Genomic DNA, 23,854 nt, shown 5'->3' with positions numbered 1-23,854 from the left:
TGCAAAAAAACGCATAAAAACATTAAATAACTTTTTTTCTAATAAAAATATCAAAAATCGAAGCACCGAGGTGCACTTTTTCAGCAAAAACTGCACCAGTATACCAAATTTCATCTTTCTAGGCCTTACCGTTTTCCTGGGATGCGCGCCACAAACACACACACACACAACAAACATCTTATTTTATTATATGTAATAGATAGATTTATACTTTTGCTAATTATAAAGAACAAATGAGTACTAAAAAAAAGAAAGAAGGAGAACCTCCATTAATAGGGCTTTGCAACCTTATTTGTCTAATAATTTTTTATCGATACTCGTACTATCCACTAGATGGCAGCATAAACGATAAGAAAATCATACAGAAAAAGCGAAGATGTTGCACTATTTCACACTCCCTGACGCTCTCAGAATCTTTCGGTCTCTAACCGAACGTGGTTTCTTCCATCTTCCATTCATGAGGTTAACGCGGAAAAATATTACAGCGCGTAGTTTTTAGATTTATTTTTTTTTGTTTACTGTACGTTTCATGTTGTTTCATTTACTTTAATTTAAAAAAATGTAGGTATGGGCAATATTTGCTAAGGCTAATGACACCAATTAAACTATTATTTGATTAAAATTGTGTTTGTTAGTGTTAGGACGCTTTTAAAAAGTAAGTTCTTTCAATTGGGATTTTCAGATAAAGTATGGGTTCTGACGTAAGTGCCCACCACAAAAGTCGAATAGGTAATTTCAAGTAATATTTTGAATTTCAGTTGTTCTGAATGATTTATATCAGTGTAAGAAAGTCAGTTGTTCTCTTATTAGTTATTTTTCAAAGCTCTGTTATTAATGTTGTATGTGTATCTTTGTGAAAGTGTCCGTCTTTTTTAAACATTGCAGTGTACTAATGTTGTTGTAAAATTATATTTTTAGTGTTGTTTACATGGGAGCCTTGTCTTATGTTATTTAGTAAATTTGAACTTAATGTGTAGACACTCCACTCCTGAAAAGTATTCAGATTTTTAATTTGAAGTTACTTCTGTTGCAGTCTAATTCTGTTTCAAGAGTACTTTCAATTAAAATACTTTGTGTCATTGGTCTGAGCCTGTCTTGTTTACACTTGTAAATACAGTATAACCTTGATTTAAGGATTGTCATGGGACTAAAATTTGTTAAATCAAAGATACCGTTAAATCCAGGAGGATAGAAATTCAATGCAGACAAATCCGGACCAGTGTAATGTATCATTAAATTGAGGAAATAGTTAAATCGGGTATCGTTAAATCAAAGTTATACTTTAAATAAAAATACGGAAAGGTCATTCCATGTCAGGTGTCTGAGGGGTCAACACTCGACCCTCTCCATTTTTTATGAAATTTTTATTTTATATACATATAAGACTTACATAAGCTATGCCAAATTGCAGCTCTATAAGTCATATGGTTCTACCAATGTCAGGGTTGTAGTTTTGGCTGGACAAAACTGATTTTGGCCATCCATGCCACTTATTAAAACCGGCACAAACTGGATTTTATCACTAAAAAGCTGGTTGAAACTGTATTTTATAAAAGCACTTACATAGAATACATAAAATGCACAGCCAGCCCAGTCATTCATCCAAGGACTTCAGTTTCGTGCTTTTTAGCACTCATCAGCCCAGAATAAGAAACTGAGCTGGAAGCAGGAATGACTGAGTTGGCAGTGTATTTTATGTATTTATGCCTTAGGCCCTGGCTTAGGGATGTAACTTTCTGCAAAACACACTTACATTATCATTTATATACATGATGTTGTACCTTTTAAAGCCTAAATAGTGGAAATAGGATGATTATGTACGTCATAATTGAAGTAATTTTGAAACTGGTTTAGTGATTTAAATTTTAAACATTTTTTATATTAACATTAAAAATTGTTCAGAACTAAGACAAAGCATAATAGTTTATTATGAACACTGAACAGCCCTCAATATAAATAACTAATACGTGTTTTTCATTAAACTTGTTTCATGTGTTCAATTTCTTAACAACTAAGTAATGTATTTTAAACAAATTTGAAATTTATTTTGTGTGCACAAAACTATGAAACAAGTATATATTATGTTCTTTATCCTGTTTGACACATTAAAAAAAAAAAAAAAAAATCACATATTTCTTCAGTGATTTGATCAACCTTTTGGAGCATGCAGTAATTAATTACTTGCATAGAGTAAAATTAACTGTTTAATGAATAGTGACTGATTATTTGATTTCTGCATAACATGTTTTTTTTAAGAAATGTGGTTCTGTTGAAAAATTATTCTTAAATCAGGGATGAGATTTTTCCGGCTTTTGCCGGAATTCCGGCTTTTCCTGTTGGTTTTTAAAACCTTTCCTCCTTTGTTTTGCCTCTTTCAGGCCTTATTTTTCTCAAAAATCGGAAAAAAAAATACGATTTTTTGAAATTTTCGGTCTTTGATTTCTTATTTGTTCTATTTTTTCCCTTTGAATCTTCATCCTCCTCGATATCTGCCAAAAACGTACGTTTTGGAATCATGCCAACGACGTCAAACACGTGCTGCACCGAAAGATGCATGCCTCGTTTGAGATCTCAATCTTTTTGCATCCTGAAAGTATTTCAATTTTTTTTTTAATATTGGGTGGTTTTTTACTATGTACTACCTTATATCTGCTTATTTTAATCGTCATTTCAATAATATTTTCATTTCTTTAATTTATTTTAGAAAAAAATGCAAAACTCAATCAAAAATGTGGCTTAGCACCCACAGCCTCGAATTTTTTTGTAACTTGGCATGGTTACATTTTTTGTGTATTTAAGAAAGGGTAAAAAAATATTTATGGTGAATCTCAAATGGTTTAGGCTTTACAACCTGTTAAAAGTTTTGAAATTTCGTGATTAAATGAGGCAGCTGCAAGTTGTTCTTTTTATTCCAAAATTGTATTAGGAAGTTTTCAAAAACAAATTTTGGGTTCCAATGCAAGAAAAAAGATAACCAATCGTTTATACGCATATATATTTATTTATTTTCAATTCTTACTATGAAAAGTGTTCTACCACATAAAGAAATTTTAGATTTTTCTCTCTGTTGTAAATTTTTACTTTACAAACAGATCTAATTTTAAAATTTATGTTCTCACTCGTTTAACACTATAAACTCAAATGTTTTAAATGAAAAAAATGTATTTTTCTCTAAAAAATATGAAAAGTTGACACTATTGTGTGATGCAGCCAAGATTGACCTCTGGCTCCCCCAACCCTTTGTTCAAGGACTCAGGGGTTAGAAATTGTTGCCTCTTTTTCAAAATTTAGATTTATTTAGGAATAAACACTCTTGCAAAGAAATGGTACAATGCAGCAAATTGTACAAAATTATCACTTATACTTAACTAAATACGTATTACCTTTGAAACTGGTAAATTAGCCATTTTTTGTTGATTTTCTGAATATCATGGCTTTCAGGTTCTATTTTGATGCGGTTTTGGATATATTCCCTTTCACGAAATTTTTTTTTGGATATCATCCCTTTTACCAAATTTTTTTGGATTTCCTCCTTTTTGCTCTCTGACCACTCTCATCCCTGTTAAATATTATTGCTTTACAACCTTGATTAAATTACCTTTCCAATGCTAGATAGTTTTATAGTATTGGTGCAAAAAAAAAAAAAAAATGGTATTATTAAACATCAAACCACAAAAATGAACTTTTTTCAAAAGGTTTCCACAACTTAGTCTGCGACTGTACAATAATTTATTTTTGAAAACTTGATTTTAATTCTTATTTGCTTAATTTCAGTCATTAAGTATACTGATTTTTGGAAAAATATTAAATTTAAACAATTGAGTGCATAATATTTTAATTTAACATTTGTTTTTGAAATAAAAAGTTGAATTATATAATTTTATTAAGTTGAATTTATGTGCATCATTGTCTTGATGTCTGCTAAATGATTAAGGTAAGGGGAGGTTGGGCATGTTGGTCCGCTTTTTTACGTATCATTTTTTATTTTATGAAAAAATTTAATGAACAGTTCGATTTTCTACAATAAGTTTCACTAAACGCTTCCCAACAACACAGATTTTTTTTTTGGAAGTATTGAATTAGTAAACTTTTATATTAATTTTTTAATGGAACCTCGTAAAGTGGACCAACCTGCCCCACGGGTGGGATTCGTTAGTCCGCCTGGTGGGGCACTTTGAACCGCATAAGTGAAACAACATTTGTTATGATTTTAGTGATAAATACTATCAAACTTTGTAACTACTTTATTCTCTTTTCTGTGTGGAGTGAAAAATATGGCGTTTAAAGATCAATATACCATATTAAATTTATTTTAATTGATTCACCATTAGTGCACAATTATTTTTTTAAATTCAAAAGAAAAATCAATTATTGAATATTCATAAGACAATTAATGCAGGTTAAAGTTAAACTAAAAATGATATCTGGGAATGTAAAAGTGCTATTTCTTGAGCTTTGGAAGTAGCACTTTTATTGGACTGGGTTTTGGAAGGATAAGTCATATGTTATATTTATGCAAAGTTACATCTATATTTGCTGGGGGAGAGGGGAGCTCTTTTTTTTCTTCATTGCATTACATGAAACAATTCCAAAAAGAAAATAATCCTCTTATACTCATTCCATGTATTTCAAAGAAAAAGTAGAATAAAATTAACAGCTTTTAGTTAGCATATCTTTATGTTCTAAAATTTAAATTAGATAATCATAAGTAAAAGTATATTTTTGTATTCCTTTAATCAATTATTTGATTTATTTTGTTTCTATGTAGAATGCTTGTTTAGCAAGAAAAAAAAAATGTTTAACACAAGAACTTTATTCTAGCATGTATTGCATATTTTACTCTTAGAAAACAATTGTCTACAAAAATTTAACAGTACATTCAAAAATATAAATAGTAAAAAAGTGCAGATATGAAGTAAATCTTTTGGTAAAATTAATTTAGTATAATTTTTGTTAAATAATTATAAAATATATCTTTTCTTTTTTTGCCCTAAGTTTTTATTATTATTTTGAAACATGTATAATATGAAATGAATGTATAATATACAAACAGTGAGAATATTGTTATAGTTATTGAGATTTAAGAGGAAAAAAAAGTTTTAAAATTATGTGGGGCAGGTTGGTCCGGTCCAACGTGCCCCACAAAGAGTGGACCAACCTACTCCCCCACCTTCTTGGTCTGAAAAAGTGCTGTCATAATTTTTTTCTTTTTGACAAAGAATGAAAACATTGCCAATTATTACGAACTGAAGAAACTTTAAGAATGGAGTGCTTTTTTTCTCCTGCAATCTTGATGAAAACCATTAAAAGAAAAATAGTTTTCTGAAAATTACTCAGAGCTACTGAAATAACACTTTCTAGAATAAAATTTGTTCTATACAACTGTATTTGTAGGATCATAGGTGCAATTTGTTAGTCATAAAATAAAATAAAAAATATAAATAGTATTAAAATAATTGAGACCGGTCCAATGTGCCTCATGGTCCAATTACCCCACCTCCCCCTATATAACAGAGGTGATTTTGTTCTGGTTATTCATTGGAAAATTAGTCTTGGTAGTTATGCTTTTACCTCCCTACCTTCATTTTTTTTCCTGTACCTAATTTACAGGAATTATGTTTGTATTTATTATTATTATTCATCGTTTTAGACCTGTTAAATGCAATATTATAATTATTACACTTGATTAAAGTATTTGGTTGCTGCTTTTCTACTTTTCATTTTTGTTTTATTATTTTGGATTCTTCTCGTAAAAGTTCAAATTACTCCTGTTCAAAGTTTCCTGCAATCGTGTTTTTTTTGTTTTTTTTAACCGAAGCTGACTGATTTGTTAAAATATGTAGAATGTGAAGATTGCAGAATTATAAGCCTTATCTATTCTACTTCTCTTTATGAGGGAGCTTTTCAGACATTTTTAGAAATAGATACAGTAGATCTTTTATCGAAGTCTCTTGTAGAAAATGCAGTTTTGTACTTTTTAAATTATTGACTTTTATTTGTGTATTTGCATTAAATGAAATCTGTGTATGATATTTACTATACAAATTTATGGTATTACGTTGAAAAATAATGTTTTTCGTGAAAAGTGCTTGAATTTTTTTCTGTCTGAATAGTATGAACCCTTATCTTATCTCCTCTTAGCTCTTTCCGGGACCTTGACAGCAGTTGGCTGGTTGTTTTGGTGCTGAGATTGCACCTGCTAGGCATATTGGATGGCTACGATTTAATGCTTCCACTATAAGGACGGGTTTAGTTTTTTAAATTATGTGAAAAAGTTCGTTTTGATCTGCTGAAAGAGTGGGTGTGCTCTAAAATCACCTTGAGCATGTGAAGGTTCAATTTTAGGAGAGTTTTTTAAATGAAGTTGACTTTTGCTGAAGATAGGCGATGGTTCTCATCTATATATATAATTCTCTTACGTGCCGGCAAATGAAGGGGTGAATTTCTAAACCTCTGTTGGCAACACTTCGCCGATAAATCATGTAAACAAACTTCTACGTTGTTTTGAAATCTTGAATCACAGAATACTCAACGAACTTTTTTTTTTTTTGAGATGAGTTTGAGTCGGGCTGTGGCCCATTTCAACCTTAATCAGCAAAGAAAAGCTCAAAGAAGGCAGGAAACCGTTCTTGAATCCAATTTAAGACGAGCCATTTCCAGAGTTGTATTCTCTGATTCGCTGCCGATAATTTTTAGCGGCTGGGGAATTTTCAGTCAGCAGTTCCTTCAACAGATCAGGTGCGTCACACAATGCCGGTAACCGCACCTTTCCGTCATGGCAACATTTAGTATATTTATTTGCAGTATTACGCTCTTTCTGCCAATAAAGAGCACCACAAAATTCGCATTCTTCACACATTGCTCCACAATCATGTTCATCGGCAATGTTGTTTTGAACGCGTAGGCGCTTTGAGCGTCGTCTATTCTCTGCTTCAGTACGACAGTTCAGTTCAAAATGAATAACCGAGAAAGAATTTACTTTATTCCTTTTATTCTCAGCTGAAAGGTTTCGCCAAATTTGTTTAGGGTTATAGTAGTTTTAGTATTGTGCAAGCAAAGTAGCCTTGGCGAGTTTTCGCGTTTTTAGTTAAACCATTTTTTGTTCGTGACGTGGCAAGGATTCAGAATAACAACAAGAAGGACAAACGTTTGAGAAAATATGTTTGGTGCTCTCTGAGCCTGTTTTTAGTCATGGCCAGCTCTATGTGGCATTATCAAGAACAAGATCTTTTGAAGCAGTGTCAGTTGTGGCTCCCAAACGGGACATTTTTAATTGTGTATATGAGGAAGTTTTCTCAGATTAGAATATATAAGAGTGTAAATATGTAAATATATAAGAAAGTAAATAATGTAAATACATCCCTCGGGGGAGCCTGTAACCCCTAGAGGGCGCGTCCCCAGGTGGCGGATAGGGGAATGCCTTCATTGGTTTTCCAATGGGTGGTAGAAGGGAAATAAAATACCTTCCGCGGACCAACAGGTAGAAGTGCAATCTCTCCAAAGCAATGACAGACACTTTTGTATCTATAATGGTAAAGTTGTGCACATTGCCAAGGCAGTCATCTTACATACAGCAAAGTTAAACTGTCGAAAATATGGCTAAAGCAGACAAATTAACATTATGAACGTAATTTTCATATTGGTTAAATGGATGGTGACCTAAATGCAATTACCAACTTTAATTTTTACGGAAAATTTTAGCTAGGCTAATGTATTGGCATACAGCGAGCGAGCGAAGCGAGCATGGATCGCGAAGCGATCCACAGGGAACTGCGTAAGCAGTTCCGGGGGTTGGCGAGCGATAGCGAGCAGGGGGCGATAGCCCCCTAGTAATAAGTGATTCTTTGACTTTAGTTGTGTGCTCAACGTGTTTGCTTATATCCAAGCTTTTTTTCCCTATTTAAGCTTGGATGCCCGTTTCTTTCCGTTTATTTTTTAAGCAAAAAAAAAGGAAACCTCATGGTAGTCTGGCCCCATAAAGGAGGTTTCCATAAAAAAAAACCAGTTTTTATCGGTACTTTTCCAAATTTCACACAGAGGTCCTTTGATGCTCGGGAACTCACACAGGGTAGTTTTCATCTCTATGGGGGGGGGGGGGGGGACAACCCCCACATGGGGATTCTTCTTATAAAAATAAAGTTTTTGTTCGATCTTTTCCAAATTTGGTGCAGAGGTTCTTTGATGCTCAGGAACTCACATAGGGTAGTTTTCAGGTCTCGCTATAGGGGCAACCCCCTTTGTGGTTTTTCTCATTAAAATCCAGTTTTTATTGGCTCTTTTCCAGGTCTTTCCCTAGTCACAGTGCTTGATTCGGTTGAGCCACTGTTTCTTTCATTTCAATGGGGACCTATGCTGTATATACAAAACAGCAGGGTTGTAAGAGTTTCGGCCTGTGGTGGTTTTAACCATAGATAAAGCCAGTTGGATAAAATCAGTTTTAGCCATTAGATGTTGATATAAGAAATAATAAAATTTTTAATAAAAATAAATGAGTACATAATTAAAAGACATATGAAACATCAATCCCATAATCAGTCACTATTCATTATTTAAGTTAGCAGTTAATATTACACCCTAGGCAAGTAATAAATGGTGTCATGTTTAAGGAGGCTAGTCACATTATAGGAGAAATATGTCATAATTTCTCAAAAATAAATTTCGAACAGTGGAAATAGCACAATATATAGTTGTTGTTTTTATAGTTTTATGTGCAGAAAATGAATTTCAAATTAAATCAGAGTATATCTAATTCGTTGAATATACGTTACAAGTTTTGTGAAGAATAGCTATTAGTTTATATTGCAGGCTGTTTCATATTCCTAATAAACAAGTGTCTTTTGTGTTTGATGTGAACAATTTCAAATGTTAATATAAGAAAAATTCCATTTAAATCAATGAATCAGTTTTAAAAATTATTTCAATTATGATAAACAGACATCCTATTTTTATTTTTATTATGCATTAAAATGTGCAACTTTATGCATATAAACTAGTGTATGTGCTTTTATACAACATAGTTTTGGCCAGCTGGTATAGTGGTTTAACCCAGTTTTGGCCAGTTTTAACCGGTTTTTGCTAGTGGCATAGCCAAAATAGGTTTTGTCCCGGCCAAAACTACAACGCTGAAAAACAGGGACGTTCTCTAGATGTAAAATATATGCCAATGTCTGAAGAATTAATACTTCAAGATTTTTTCATTTTTATTTCATCTTACCAGTACAGTAGCCTCTCGTTATATCGTGCCTCGTTAGGGTTGTAAGAGTTTTGGCCAGTGGTGGTTTTAACCATGGTTAAAACCGGCCAGGATAAAATTAGTTTTATCCAGTTTTGGCCACTTAGATAATTATCAAATTTTAAATGAAAACCAAATAATAAATTATTTAAAAGAAATGCAAAACAAACCATAACCAATCATCTTTCATTATTTATCTAACTAGTATGTTTTACAGTTTGTAGAAATTACAGCATGTTTAGAAGATAAGGTTTACATGAAAAATATGCAGTAACATTTAAAAATTAATAGAGTGAAACATTGTAAGCTGAATAGATAGATTTTAATTCTCACACACCAATGGACATAGTATTTGAAAGCATTTCAAGTAATTTTGAAGAATAAATGGGAGAAAAAAAAGAACTTCTTTTATAAACATATAGGCATTTAAAAAAAAAAAAAAAACTAAAGGTAGCGGGGAAAAACACTTTTGAAAATTAAAAGGCTACATTACTGAAAAGTTACTATATTTATATTACAGGCTATTTTGTAATCCTTGTATCTTTTGTTTTAGTTGTGAGCAATTTCAGTTATTAATTTTGAAGAAAGTTAAAATTTGTTCACTACTATTGTTATAATAATGTAAATTACTTCACTAACATTATATTTAATTAACTAAAATTGCTATGCTTAATTAAACAACTTCCAGCTAACAGATTTTTTAGTTGCAAAACACACATCTCTCTCATACATACAAATTAGAAGTGTATTTTCACGTAATTTAGTTTTGACCAGTTCTATGGTGGTTAAATCCAGTTTTAGCCAGTGGGCCTAGATAAAATCAGTTTTGTCTGGTCAAAACTACAACCCTGTATCGCTCATTCGGATACATCGCTCTTTTCTTCTGTCTCCCGAAATATTTAAGCTTAAAATAAGAAATAAAAACTTTGCTTTAAGTTTGAAACCATTTCTGAAAATATATGGTATTTCTCAGAGAGGGTATCTTTCTTTATTTTGTCAATGAACAAAAGGAAGCATTCTTCTGATTTCGCTGGAAAAGCAGCAGTAATTCCTGTCATCCGAATGTACGTACCAGCGCAGTATATTTTGGTTTCAAGTTTGTAAACTACTTGACATCTTTTGTATTGATACAATGCCTTTACAATGGGTGAGAAACATCAAGCAGGTGTCATACTAGCCCATGTAGAAGGTAACATACGCCCTTCTTTTAGTACAGAAAAGATTTGTGCTTGGTTGCACAAACCAGGATTTGCATGAAAGTAAGGAAGAATGATCTGGACAGGCAAAATAGTTTTCTGTAAACAATGTGACAGCAAGTCAAATGGATTAAAAAGTCTATTGGGAATAAGAGGGTGTTGCAATGCTCACTCTTAATCTCATGGTCGCTCAGAAAGATTGTCTTCATTCGCCATTTGATGTTTTTAACTTTCTGACGGTGAAAATTTACTTTAATATCAATGATGTTTAAATATCAATAGGTGTGATATGTAGTATATTCGTGAACTACATCGAAACCATTAGAAAATCATTTCAAAAAGAACGGATGCTAATTTACTTGTGTATTGGACTTCTGACTATTTTTAATGATCTCCGTTATATTGCGCTTTCGAATATATCGCTCTTTTCCTTTGTCCCCCGAAAAACCCGATATAACAAAGGGTTACTGTTTTTCTTCTATTTTTTTTTAATGCCTTCATATTTTTCTTGTTTTATTTTCCTGTAAAGCAAGAAAAACATGAAGACATTTAAATATACATGATATGCAGTTATTTCTTGTTTTGTAGGTACTTCATGTGATGAAGGTATGGATCATAGATCTAGGAATAATTATCATGCTCTTCGTTTTCATCAAGTTCACGGAGACTATGTCAAACTATCCAAAAACGGAACAGCTGCTTGGCGCTCTGAAGGTTTTTGCAAAGGACTTGTATTCAGTGATCGTCCTGTTATGATTCATGAACGTGTTTATATAAAATTTCTTGACATTTCATCTAATTGGAGTGGTGCTCTTAGAATTGGATTTACTATGAATGACCCTATGTCCATGAAATCAAAGCTTCCTAAATATGCTTGTCCAGATTTAACTTCTATTCATGGAAATTGGGCCAAAGCAATTGCTGAGCGCCTCGCAAAAAAAGATTCAATTCTGTATTATTATGTTGATCTCAATGGAGATGTTCATTATGGCATAGATTCTGAAGAGTATGGTGTGTTTTTTGGAGGTGTTAACACTTCTGGCAAATTATGGGCTGTTTTGGATATCTATGGAAACACACTTGGTATTGAATTTATTGGTAATACATTTTGCTGTATACATGATTGCTTTTGTATAGTCTTAAAAATAACTTGCTTATAGTTTTGTTTTCTTTTTTTAAATCAAGTAGTGCTTCTGAAGTGGAACTAATAATTTTGACATGTGTTAATATTGCTCACTAGCAACAATATTGACACATCTGAAAAAATTGTTTTGCGCACTACTATCCTGAACCAATTTGCTATCAAATACTACAATATGAGTGAAACATTCATGATATGTTTCCTGTTTGGTTTTTCTAGTCTAAATTATTATAGTGCATTAGTTTAAGTTTGAAATAGTTTCTTGTAAAATTACAGGGCATTAAACTGGTCAGTAAAATTCAGTAAATGTTAAATATTAATCAGAATTTAGTCAGTAAAATCAGTTTCTTTTTTTTTTTTTTTTTGCGAATTCAGTTTCTTTTTTTTTTTTTTCTGCGAATTTACCAAATAATTAGTTTTAAGAATAAATTCAGTCAAATGGTCTTAACTTCAAAAAAAAAAAAAGCCAAAAGAGCAATGAATTGCCAATATAGCAAACCAGCTTCGCCAACCTGGTAGTCTGCTTTACTTAATAAAAATTATTTGCTATTCTTTTATTGAATTGGGATGCAGTGGCGGCACCTGCTTTAATTTAGCGGGTGGGCTCACTGTATAAAATTTTCCACAATAATATTTATACAGATAAAATGGAGAGAACTGTAGTTGGTAATGCTGAACTTGCAGTTTCTTTATTTCAAACTTCTCTTCTAGTGTCAAAGTAGAAATTCTTCAGAAAAATATCCACTTGAGCATTTTTTTTTATAATTTCAAGGTAAACAACCAAAATTTAAAGACACCCACCTCATGCAATTAGTAAAAAACAACACACAGCATTAATCAAACTACTACATTACACTTTGGATGCCCACATGATTACGCAGCAGCATTCTTTCGTTTTAGCATGCTTCCTAATATCAAATTACGAAATTGGTAACTATTTTTTTCTAGAAACACAAACAGCTTCCTCAATCGCCTGTATATTCTTCATATATCAAAATCAGAATTACCTTCAATTTTTATTGTGTGAAACTACATCACAAATACATAGAGGTCGCATCACATTCATAGCATTTTTAAAAAAATTTAAATAAAATACTGTTGGCTCTGTATTCGACTTTCAAGGAACCACAAAAAATTGTCCTTAAGTAGAAAGCATCCTTAAATAGAATGCTTTTAAAACTTAAGTGGACCATCTGGGGTCATGAAAAGCAGTCTTTAAATAGAGAAAGTCATTATATAGAGCATCGTTAAACAGAGAGCTAACTGTATGTAATTCTTTGGAATCTTTGTATGCACTTACTTATTAACTAATAATTAATTTTCATGCCCTTTAAACAAAAATCAAAACACTGAAGAATATTTCAATTTTTTAAAAGTTTAAATCTTGAGTTCAAATTATGGTTTTCACTATCGCGGATTGCGATAGGAGGAGTTTCTTTTTTCTACTAATGACTTTTATCGCAACAATAGTTTAAATTCATGACAGCAAAATTCAAATGAATGTCAGGGGCTGGATGCTGGATACTATTATCGCATAAAAAGGATTGTGTAAAGTTGTGAAGGTTGGTAATAAATTGATTCCGAGGCACATGGATTCCTGCATTATAAATATAGAAAAATTAAATCAAAGGCAGACGTCATTCAATGGTCAAGTGAAAACTATAAGCAATTTCTGATTGCTCAAAAATAGTTTGAAATCGAGAAAATGCGCACCTAGTGTGAGTGACCTAAATCGAATAACTTTTTAAATAATTAAACTAGAGCGTTGAAACTCTCTTCATAAAGTTTGGAACAATCTGAATTTTTAAAATAAGCAATAAAAAATCGATAGTTTGGTCATTTTTGAGGTAATGTGGTACTACACCTTTAAGAGACTTGAAGCAATGTACTGGATCAAATTGAAATAATTTATGTTTGTTCCGCCTTAAAATACTACAGAACAGAAAACACATAACAATAAGACCTATTATACCTTTAATACCTATTAATTGTGGCCAAATATCAGAATGAGAAAGAAAATTGAATACATCTCGCCCAATTGAAGTTTTTGTAAAAGTTTCAGACCAATTCAGAACTTTAATTTGGACCACACTCAAAACCAACTAATCTGTGCTGTGTGCTATTCGAAAACAAACTCTCCATTCAGAGATTCTGATAATTCTGCTCATATTAGTTCCAAACAGAAAAATAACTAAATAAAAATATGCATGCGATGCAATCGGGGGAACCCGTAAAGTGATAAATGCCAGTTCCATATATTAACAGCCATTTAAGATTAGAGACAAAAGAGGGATGGAGGAAAACGAAAAGAGCACTTTCTTTCATTCAGTGGGCCAGCCGTTTTTGCCCTTTGGAGAGCTGCTGTTTCGTACAAGTGACATGCGTAAAATCCTTCCCCACCCTCTATTGCCCTTCTACTGCTATTGGGTAAGGCTATTTTACTGAGGACTAAGGGGCTGGAGCAGAGCAGAAATCAGAATGATACGGACGCGCCGTTTTGGTGTCTGGTTGAATCACCATGATTGGTTAGGAGCGGAGGTGTGGCAGGGGCACAATCGGGAAATGCTCAAAGATTCATTCTGAGAGCTTGCAAGCACAAACGCTAACAGATGGAAAACTTCTCATAGTTTAAAAGCAATATGCTGAGTGCTAGAGATTTAAAATGTGTTTCATGTCCCCCATTCGTTGTTTTTTTTAAAAACTTTTTAGCTGAAATACAAAACTTTATTTTTAAATGATTTATTTAATTGTGTACAATTTTTCTGGGTGGGCTTGGCCCACCCAGCCCATAGTGACGGGCCACCCCTGTTGTGATGATCTAGCTTTATGGCATACCTAGATCCCTTTGAAAGTGGCCTTAATATAGTGGTATTAGAACTGTTGACTCTTAGACGGCACCAGAGCTCAAAGGGCGCCGAGCTCTACCGTTAAAAAATGCTTCAAATGAAGGGAAAATAAACTCTAACCCCCCCCCCCAAAAAGTAAAATGGAATTCTTCATATCTAATGAAGGCAGTGACATTATCCTGCTGATTGAAACAATAATTCCGTCTTGCTGAGAATCTAAAAGAAAAATTATTGACTTGTTGTGTCTAAACATGCTATTCAAAAGCACTATCTTTTACACTAAAAACAAGTGACTTTAATTAATGCATACATTAGCATTTTCCTTCTTAATATAGAGCCATGAATGCTATTTCGGTATGTCTTTAGGTTTTCATACAAGGTTTTCATACAAGGAGCAAGAAATTTGCTTATCCCCATTTTGGTTCTTGAGGTGAATATCTTGTATTATAATTTGTGCAAACATAGTCTTTTTGTGATTTTTAATTCGTTGTAATTCCACTGCTTCATGTTATGATACGTTAAAAAAAAAGGTAAGCACATTTGCGTGTTACTTAGATGTGTGTAATATTTATGCATTGTAGGACAATAATTTAGATTAATTTTTTAGTTCCGAAAAGTGTTGACCATAATTACTTGATTCTCCCCCCCCCTTTTATCTTTTTAACTATTTGTGCATTAAATTTAAAAAAAAACTAGAAAGAACTGGATATTTATTTTGGGTTTTAAATTCAATGCCTTTTGTAACCATTCCGTATTTTAATTTTTTTTTTATTTTACCGGAAATGTTTTCAGTTTCAGATTTTAAGGGGAAATATCTTCTACTTCAATTTATTACATGACTGGCCGATTTGAAAGGAGATATTTAGTTATGAGCTGAATAGCTCAATTATCTCACTTGCCTACTGGTCCACGCCCATTCAATATTCAAATTCTATGAAGTAATTTGAATATACATGAAATACACCGCCAGCTCAGTCATTTCCAGCCAAGGACTGCAGTTTCGTGCTTATTAGCACTCATCAGCCCGGCATCGGAAAGTGACTGAGCTGGAGATGGAAAACCTCTTAAGGAAGCCAAGAGTGCCAAACAAACTGGTAGCTAATAAAGAATTAGCGCAGACCAGACGAGTGACCGAAACAATGGTTCAGTTCAACTCGAATAATGAAGGCAAGGCGTGGTTTATTAGCTACCAGTTTGTTTGGCACTCTTGGCTTCTTTAAGAGGTTTTCCATCTCCAGCTCAGTCACTTTCCTATGCCGGGCTGATGAGTGCTAATAAGCACGAAACTGCAGTCCTCGGCTGGAAATGACTGAGCTGGCGGTGTATTTCATGTATTTCTGCTTTAGCCCTGGCTATTGGGCGGTAATTTACTGAATTTGAATATGTTTGAGCCTGCTGTCAGGAGACTTAAGAGAGGTGTACAGCAGGTTCTAAAGTAGGTATTGCATGAAATTTGTTGCAGTGTATATGGATATAAAAATGTAAGATCTTGTCATCAAGGCGAAATTATTGAACAAATTGCATTACTAAAATGATTTAAATTAACATTCTTATTTTTCTAGAAAACTTATTTTTATGGCGATGCCTAATGAAATGTAACTTTATGAAAAAATGGTTTTGTTTAAACTAATCATTATTATACATTTAAAAAAAAATCTTTGAAAACAATATTGTTTTTGGTACATTTATTTGCTTTTTCATTAGATGGTGCATCATTGGATCAAGATGCTTCCAGTGAAACATTTGATTTAGCTGCTCTTTCAAGATGTATTGAGAGTGGAAATCGTATCTCTGATCTTGACATTTCCAACTTAAATTTTAATGTGTCATTTCATCAACTCCTTGGCAAAAATGTTTCTTTGAAGCGAAATGGGTAACTTTCAGATATTTCATTTAGTGCAGCCAAATGTTCTATTAGTTTCTAATTTTCATGGTTTTTAGTAAACTGATTTTGTAATTAAAAAAAAAACTTTTTGTTTTAGAACTACTGTTACAAGGAAAACAGGATGCCACAACTTTGCATATGCATTTACGTCTCAACCCTTCAGCATAAATCAAAATGTAGTATTAAAAGTAATGCAGACAGATCACTTTCATGATGGATCATTCATCTATGGTATAACCTCTTGCAATCCATCTTCTATTGATCCTAGCGAGCTTCCCGAAATTCCCGATGATCTTCTGGATCGCCCGGAATATTGGGTTGTGAAAGAAGACCATGATTCTTATGAAGTGAATGATGTTATTGTTTTTAGATTCAATTCTAAAGGTAAATTTTCAGCATGTAAAATAAAATGTAGAGTAATTGTCATCAAGGTCACTTTATAAGAAGTGCTATTTGTGCTATGGTGCTGATTTTAAGAATAGTATTATATTTGTTGAATTATAACTAAGCCTAAAACTCATTTTAGTGCACAAATATCCTGCAGTTAAGAATACTCTGAATTCATGCTGGACTTAATACTGTTAAAAATGCGCAATACACATGCTCTAACGGTCTTGAAATCTTTATCTTCAAATAATTCAGTCTCTTCCTTAGCAGTTTTAGATGCATTTTATGTGTTTCTTGTGTGTTTTGTTTGTAGCATTTTTTTTTCTTTAAACTGTTTATAATTTCCCCTTGAGAGAGAATTCTTTTCCAATATTAAGATCATCTTCAGCGATTTGTTCTTGATTTGGACAGGCTTGTGTTAATAAAATTCCCTACAATTTTTGTACTAAGAAGTTTTTTTTACTGTTAACCATTTTTGAGATAGAGGGCAAACAAAGAGCTTGCTGCGCTTACTCATTTGCAGCGTAATGCAAAGTCAACCTTTAGTCCCTATAAACAATACGCCTTTTAAAGTCTGTATGTCTTCAAAATATCTGTAATTATATGTGAGTTACATATTTTTTAGTTTTCATCAATCAAATATGTTTTTAATAACACTTACTTGTTTGTGTAATTAAAAAATTGTTGAGGGAAATATTTTCATTACATTTCAATTTTTTATTCTAATACAGTTGGACACTGATTTAATGAACCGCTATTTAATGAATTTCACAATTTAGTGGATTTTTGTTTTTCCCCAGCTAAAATGAAGGCAAAAACCCTTGTTTACCGAATATTAAACCCCGAACTAACAAATTATTTTAACATCCAAAAAAAAAACAAATTTTTATTAATTTGAGTTAGGAAATGTTGGATTGTTTTCCAAATGGCTTAACCCATATTGTCTGAAGCAGAAAGACTTTTTTTGGAATCTGCAATTTTTGGCGAGTGAAGGGGAAACTAATGAATAGCATAAGAATGAAGGCTTTCATGGCCAGTGTCAATAATGTTGTAAGATTCTGGACTGTTGTACCATGGTCTCATTGCTGTTCAAGGTTCGTACGCTCTTTCAAAACTCCTCCAATACTCCTTCATTTAGAAAATTTTTCTGAGGGGCCCTTCAAACTCTTTCCTTCTGGTTTTAACTCCTTCAAAACTCCTTCTTTTTTAGATCAAGACTGCATAATCGTCCTCTATGACAGTAATTTCAAATACTTTGATCAACAACTTTGTCACAGGGGCAAAGGTATAAAAGCGATTTTAATGTAATTTGATATTTTTTTTTCATAAAGTGATTTATAAATGATGTGATTTATAAATTGGTTATAGAAGCAATAAAAGTTGAATGTGAAAATATTATTACATGAATAAGACATTTCATTAGTGAATTAAATCATGCTTAAATGGTGCTTGGCTGTTTTGTCATGTATTATGATTATTGCTTTTAACTCCACCACACTCTCAGTAGCAAAAGTCAGCTTGTTCAGTATTTAAATATTGAAAAATAAATTAGTAGATGTACTATATTAAGTGATTTTGTAAAAAAGGCAATTGTTAGTAAATTGCAGTTTTGACATTGTAAAAAGAGTCATCCACAAGTGATGTCATGCCTTGAGGATGAGACGATCCAAATCAAAAATATTCTGCTTTCAATTCTTTTGTTTGTCGCGCAATTAATATTTGTTCTTCGTCGGAACTTCTTAAAGTGGAACTTAATTATCTTAAAGCTGTGGCAATTGATAGAGACTATCTGCCAACTTTGATTGATTCCATTTATAAAAAACTTTCAAATAAATCCCAAACTAATGTTCTTAACCGAACCTACATCAGAAAGAATTTGGTTGTTTTGCCATTCTTTCCATCTGTAAGCTATCAGGTTGCTAAGATTCTAAAACGTTTCCAATTCCAGGTGGTGTTCTCTCCTATTAATAAACTTTCATTCTCTCCTCTTAAAGATCCTATTCACCCTCTTAATTGTTGTGGAATTTATAGAATTAATTGTAGTTGTAAACTTGCCTATATTGGACAGACTCGGCGTGCTTTAAAAATTCGCTTGAAAGAGCATCAAAATTATGTGAAAAAACAACAATTAAATAAGTCTAGTATTGCTCAACATCGTTGGGAATCGAATCACTCGTTTGATTTTAACTCTTATCAGATTATCCAAAAATGCCCCAATTCATCAGATCTTGACTTTTGGGAATCCTTTCATATTTTGAGGAACAGTTCTAACTTAGTTAACAATCTTAGTGCAGTTCCATATTTTTCCAACATTTGGCTCCCATATCTTTAATATTGTCCTTTCCCCATTTCCCCCTTTTTTTCCCATTCATTTTTATCTATCTTCCTTTGTTTATTTTTACCTTTTTGTCTTAATCACATCCCCTCCCCCCCCCCCCAATTTTCTTCTATTTATCTTTTTTTTTCCCCTTTTGAATATTTTTTGTTTTTGTTTATTTTATTTCATGGTTTTCCATTCATCTTTTCCTTTCTTGCGGTTCACGGTTACTGACCTTTTCTTTTATTTTTGTTTAAGCTTCGGCTTAATCCTTGTCGAATTGAACTTTTTCTTTCTGGATTTCGTACCTAAGAGAAAGCTCTTGGCCTTTGCTTGCATTCCTATTGGTTCCTGATTGGTTTATATCTTTGTCATTGGTATTTGGCTAATCCGCTGTTTTTATCTTTTAAGCTGCATGCTTGTCTGCTCTTGGTTTTTGTCGGATGTCTTTTCATCCATAAGCTCATTATTTTTTGCATTGAAAAAGGCGTTCCCTGTAACGCCGAAACACGTGCCTGCTGTAATTGGCAAATTTGTGCTTTTTCTAACGTTGTTTGTCTTACTTTATTATCTACATAGTTGAAAGGAAAAAAAACACTTTTATTTTTTCTCTAACCTTAACCCTTTATTTTTATAGAGGTCATCAAAAGTGATTTTCACAGTCAAAAATGGGACTTTTAGACTTTTGCATTTTGGCCAAAATCTATTTGAATTACATTTATGGCAGTTAATTTTACGCTTTGATGTTAAAGTGCATAAGATGATAGTCTCACATGCTGAGTTACGTGGGTGTAACTTAATAATTAAAATAATGGCAACAGGTTAAAGTTCAAGGTCAAATGTAAAATTTTTGCTCATTTCAAAGGGTCATAACTCGCTTAGGGGACGGAAACGCAAAATGAAATATGGAAAAAACTAATCACTGGAGTCACACTAATGAGAAAATATAGCTGTAATTGCGTGTTTGTTTACCCTTTACAAATTACAGCCCCTCAAAGATCAGAAAATTGAGAAAAATGACATTTTTAGACCCCTGTAAACCAAAAGGGGATGGAATTAAAAATGAAATTTCTTGGCCAATTGAATATTCCATTCAAGTACTATACATTTTATATATATTGTTTTGTGTATTTGGTTTGCAAAAAAGATACAGGTCTTTGAAATTGAGCAATTTTGCTAGTTAATTTACACACTAAAACAGAAATAAAAAGTGAAAACTTCATTGCACTTTCTTAAATGGCCTATATAATATATTATACTGAAAAAACATATTTTAAGTATAAAAAAAAACTTTTAATTTGATAATTTAGAAATATTTGGACATAAATGAGTAGTTCATACCTGATTGACAACTTAAGTAGTTAGTTTATAGACTATCTACACACACAAATTTTTAATGCATACAAACATACGCTCTGTACATTAACTTATGTAACTTGCCTAAACACGTGCAAAAGCATTATCTACATAGTTGAAAGGAAAAAAAATGTGAGTTTTTCATTTCTTGCTTCAGTGTAGTTTTAAGAAAATGAACTCAGACAGTAGTTCTGGTGGTGACACAGCATGTGGCATACTGAAATACTTCACTCAAATACACAATAAAAATAGAAAGAGCTTTCTTAATTAATGTAATCACGAAACGGATATCAACTTGAGAGCTGAATGGCATTTCTATGCAATATCACACGGTAATGGACATTGTAACAGAATCAGAAGAACCGTAAAAAGAATTGATACTACTGAGACTAGCTTGCAAACAACTACTAGAAGTCACATATTAATTCCTACAGAAATGTATACCTTCTGCATTTTTGCTACTAAACATTGCATGTATCCTTGTGGTCATTCAGTATATTAAACTAGCTGAAAAAATACTGCAAGAAAGGTTTGACTCTGCAAATAAAATTCCCAATGCAACATTTAATCACTGCTTTGTGCCACCGTATTTAAATATTATCACTGTAAAATTATTGTCCCCTAGCAATAGGTATGAAGAATAGTGTTTTACTAAAAAGACTATCAAAAGAAAATGCCCATTATTGTCAAAAAAGTTATTACACAGCTTGTGTTGATCACTAAATTTAGAACCCTTATCATTGTCTTGCTCCTAGTACATTTTCAAAGTATCAAATTATGAATGTGCCTTGGTAAAGCATTCCAAAACGCCATACACTTGAGTCACCATTACAACTATAGGACTACTAGGTGAGTTCATTTTTTCAAAACTACAATTAATCAAGAAATAAAAAACGCACTTTTTAAAATTTAAATTTTGTATATATAATGTTTTTGCATATGTTTAATGCAATTTAGATATGTTAATGTACAGAGCATATGTTTGTGTGTATTGAAAATTTGTGAGTGTAGATAGTCTATAAATTAACTACTTAAGCTGTCAATCAAGTATGAACTACTCATTCATGTCCAAATATTTCGAAGTTATCAAATAAAAATAGTTTCTTTTATACTTAAAATATGTTTTTTCAGTATAATACATTATAAAGGCCATTTAAGAAAGTGCAATGGAGTTTTCAGACTTTTTATTTCTGTTTTAGTGTGTAAATTAATGAGCAAAATTGCTCAATTTCAAAGACCTGTATCTTTTTTACAAACCAAATACACAAAACAATATATATAACATGTATAATACTTGAATGGAATATTCAATTGGCCAAGAAATTTTATTTTTAATTCCATCCCCTTTTGGTTTACAGGGGTTTAAAAATGTCATTTTTTGTCATTTTTCTGATCTTTGAGGGGCTGTAACCAATAAAGGGTAAGCAAAAACACAGCAACAGTTACATATTCTTATTAGCATGGTTCCAGTGATTATTTTTTGCCGTATTTCATTTTGTGTTTCCGTCCCCTATGCGAGTTATCCCCCTTTGAAATGAGTAAAAATTTTACATTTGACCTTGAACTTTAACCTGTTGCCATTATTTTAATTATTAAGTTACAACCACGTAACTCAGCATATAAGACTATCATCTTATGCAATTTAACATCAAAGTGTAAAATCAACTGCCATAAATGTAATTCAAATAGATTTTGGCCAACATGCAAAGGTCTAAAAGTCTCATTTTTCACTGCAAAAATCACTTTTGATGACCTCCAAAAAATCAAGGGTTAAGGTTAGAGACAAAATAAAAGTGGTTTTAAGCATCATTCATATGCATCTTTTTGGGATATGAGTTTCAAAAGAATTAAAAATGGTCGAGCGCACTCATCCGTTGAATCTGTATGGAATGACCCAGGCATATGCGCAATCTAAAGATCTTATGTAAAAACTTTAAAATACTTATTAGGTTCAAACTACGCTGTATACTGACAATTTATGGCTGTTGTATCATGAAAAAAAATATTATTTTTTAAAAATTTTAATTTTTTATATATTTTTTCAAACTTTCAACTTGATGAACTGAAGATGTCAACTTAATATTTTTTTAATTATTTTTCCCCAATTGAGAATATCAAACTACAACTTTTGAGAGGTAATGCGATTCTGAAATTAAGAAATTGATTTTTTCAAACCACCCTAGTATCTAAGGAAAAACATTCTTTATACTATTTGGATTTTAACCACTGTTGTCCTTATTAATGTTGGACATGTCTTACAATATAATACTTAGAGGCACTTAGGAACATGATGCTCCCAAACCCAACATCAAGTGGATTCATATTTTCATTTTCATTAGAAGACAGACCTATGTAACCTAAAATACATTGTTACAATTCTGAAAGTAATTTCAGTGCAGAATAAAATATTAAAATTTTAAAGTAATTTTTTTCCCCATAACCATCACTCATTAGTGGTTTTTGCTGAAATTTAGGAACACAATGTATCTTAAAATTTTGCAGTATTGTTGGGTAACATTTTACAATAATTATATTTGGACTTTTAACATTATTCTAATTTTCAAAATGTTTTCAGGGTATTAATGCATAATCAATATTAGAAGCAGATTCATTGCTTGTGTTTTAATTTCTATTATCCATAGCTCTCTAATTGTTTTGTCCATTAATGTTTGAAAAATGCAAGTATGACACCTTCACACGTATGATGCATCGATATTTTAACTAACTTGATTTTTCTGTGTGTATGGGGGGGGGGGGTGCTAGGAAGCATTCGCCCTGGTTGCCAACAGCTCTTCGGACGGCCCTGCTAAATAGTATATCTAAAACTAAATAGAATTTGTAGAAACTGCCTCTAAATGCTTAATTACTGGTAATTCACTCTACTTAAAAGTAATACTTTTCATGTGCATATGCAAGAGAGTTTTGCCTGCTGAGATTTATCTTCAAATGCTCTGGGTAATTTAAATACTTCACAGTATTGTAAGAACTGCCAACATTATTCTTTTTTTCTTGCAGGTGAAATAACTGTTACAAAAAACAATGAAAACAAGCACACAAGTTTTCATGTTGATCCCACACAAACTTTGTGGTTATTTATTAATTTAGTTGGAAAAATATCAGAAGTATTTTTCGTTGGTAAGTTATATTCTACAATAAAATTTTACTGTATATGTTGATGATTTTTATTCATTACCGCCTGGGTTTTGCGAAACTGGCTTTCTTCATGCAGTATTTTAAACGTTTTTCCTGCTTTTAACAAATTAAGTATATTCTGGATTGCTAATTTTCAAATTTTTTTTATTTTTTGATAAATTTTTCTTTTCTTAGAGAAAAATTCTTTTGTTCTTTCCTATTTTTAACTGATCTGAACTTTGTAGTTTTTTGGTTATGTTAATTTTTTAAATCTAAATGAATTGCATCCATTTGCTAATTGCATGCATTATGCTCAGCTGTCAAAAAGAGAAAAAAAAGTATGAATTATTTTTTGAAATAAG

The 23,854-nt window shown here is 32.0% G+C and overlaps 1 protein-coding gene across 2 annotated transcripts in view; it reads left to right on the top strand.

Moving 5' to 3' along the window:
- The first annotated feature begins 463 nt into the window (after positions 1-463).
- The window catches only part of LOC129231287 (protein neuralized-like), a 34,653-nt gene continuing 11,262 nt past the window's right edge, over positions 464-23,854 (top strand). The window contains exons 1-5 of one of the 2 annotated variants that reach the window (XM_054865575.1): positions 464-729; positions 11,017-11,526; positions 16,120-16,288; positions 16,398-16,684; positions 23,376-23,495. In XM_054865575.1, the coding sequence (XP_054721550.1) occupies positions 690-729; positions 11,017-11,526; positions 16,120-16,288; positions 16,398-16,684; positions 23,376-23,495 (1,126 nt within the window). In that variant the 5' untranslated portion in view covers positions 464-689. The remainder of the gene's footprint in view (positions 730-11,016; positions 11,527-16,119; positions 16,289-16,397; positions 16,685-23,375; positions 23,496-23,854) is intronic. The other variant, XM_054865576.1, reaches the window with a different exon arrangement.

This window comes from Uloborus diversus, chromosome 10, assembly GCF_026930045.1.
Source record: "Uloborus diversus isolate 005 chromosome 10, Udiv.v.3.1, whole genome shotgun sequence".
Taxonomy (NCBI): Eukaryota; Metazoa; Arthropoda; class Arachnida; order Araneae; family Uloboridae; genus Uloborus; species Uloborus diversus.
This window is presented reverse-complemented; position numbering and strand designations above follow the sequence as displayed.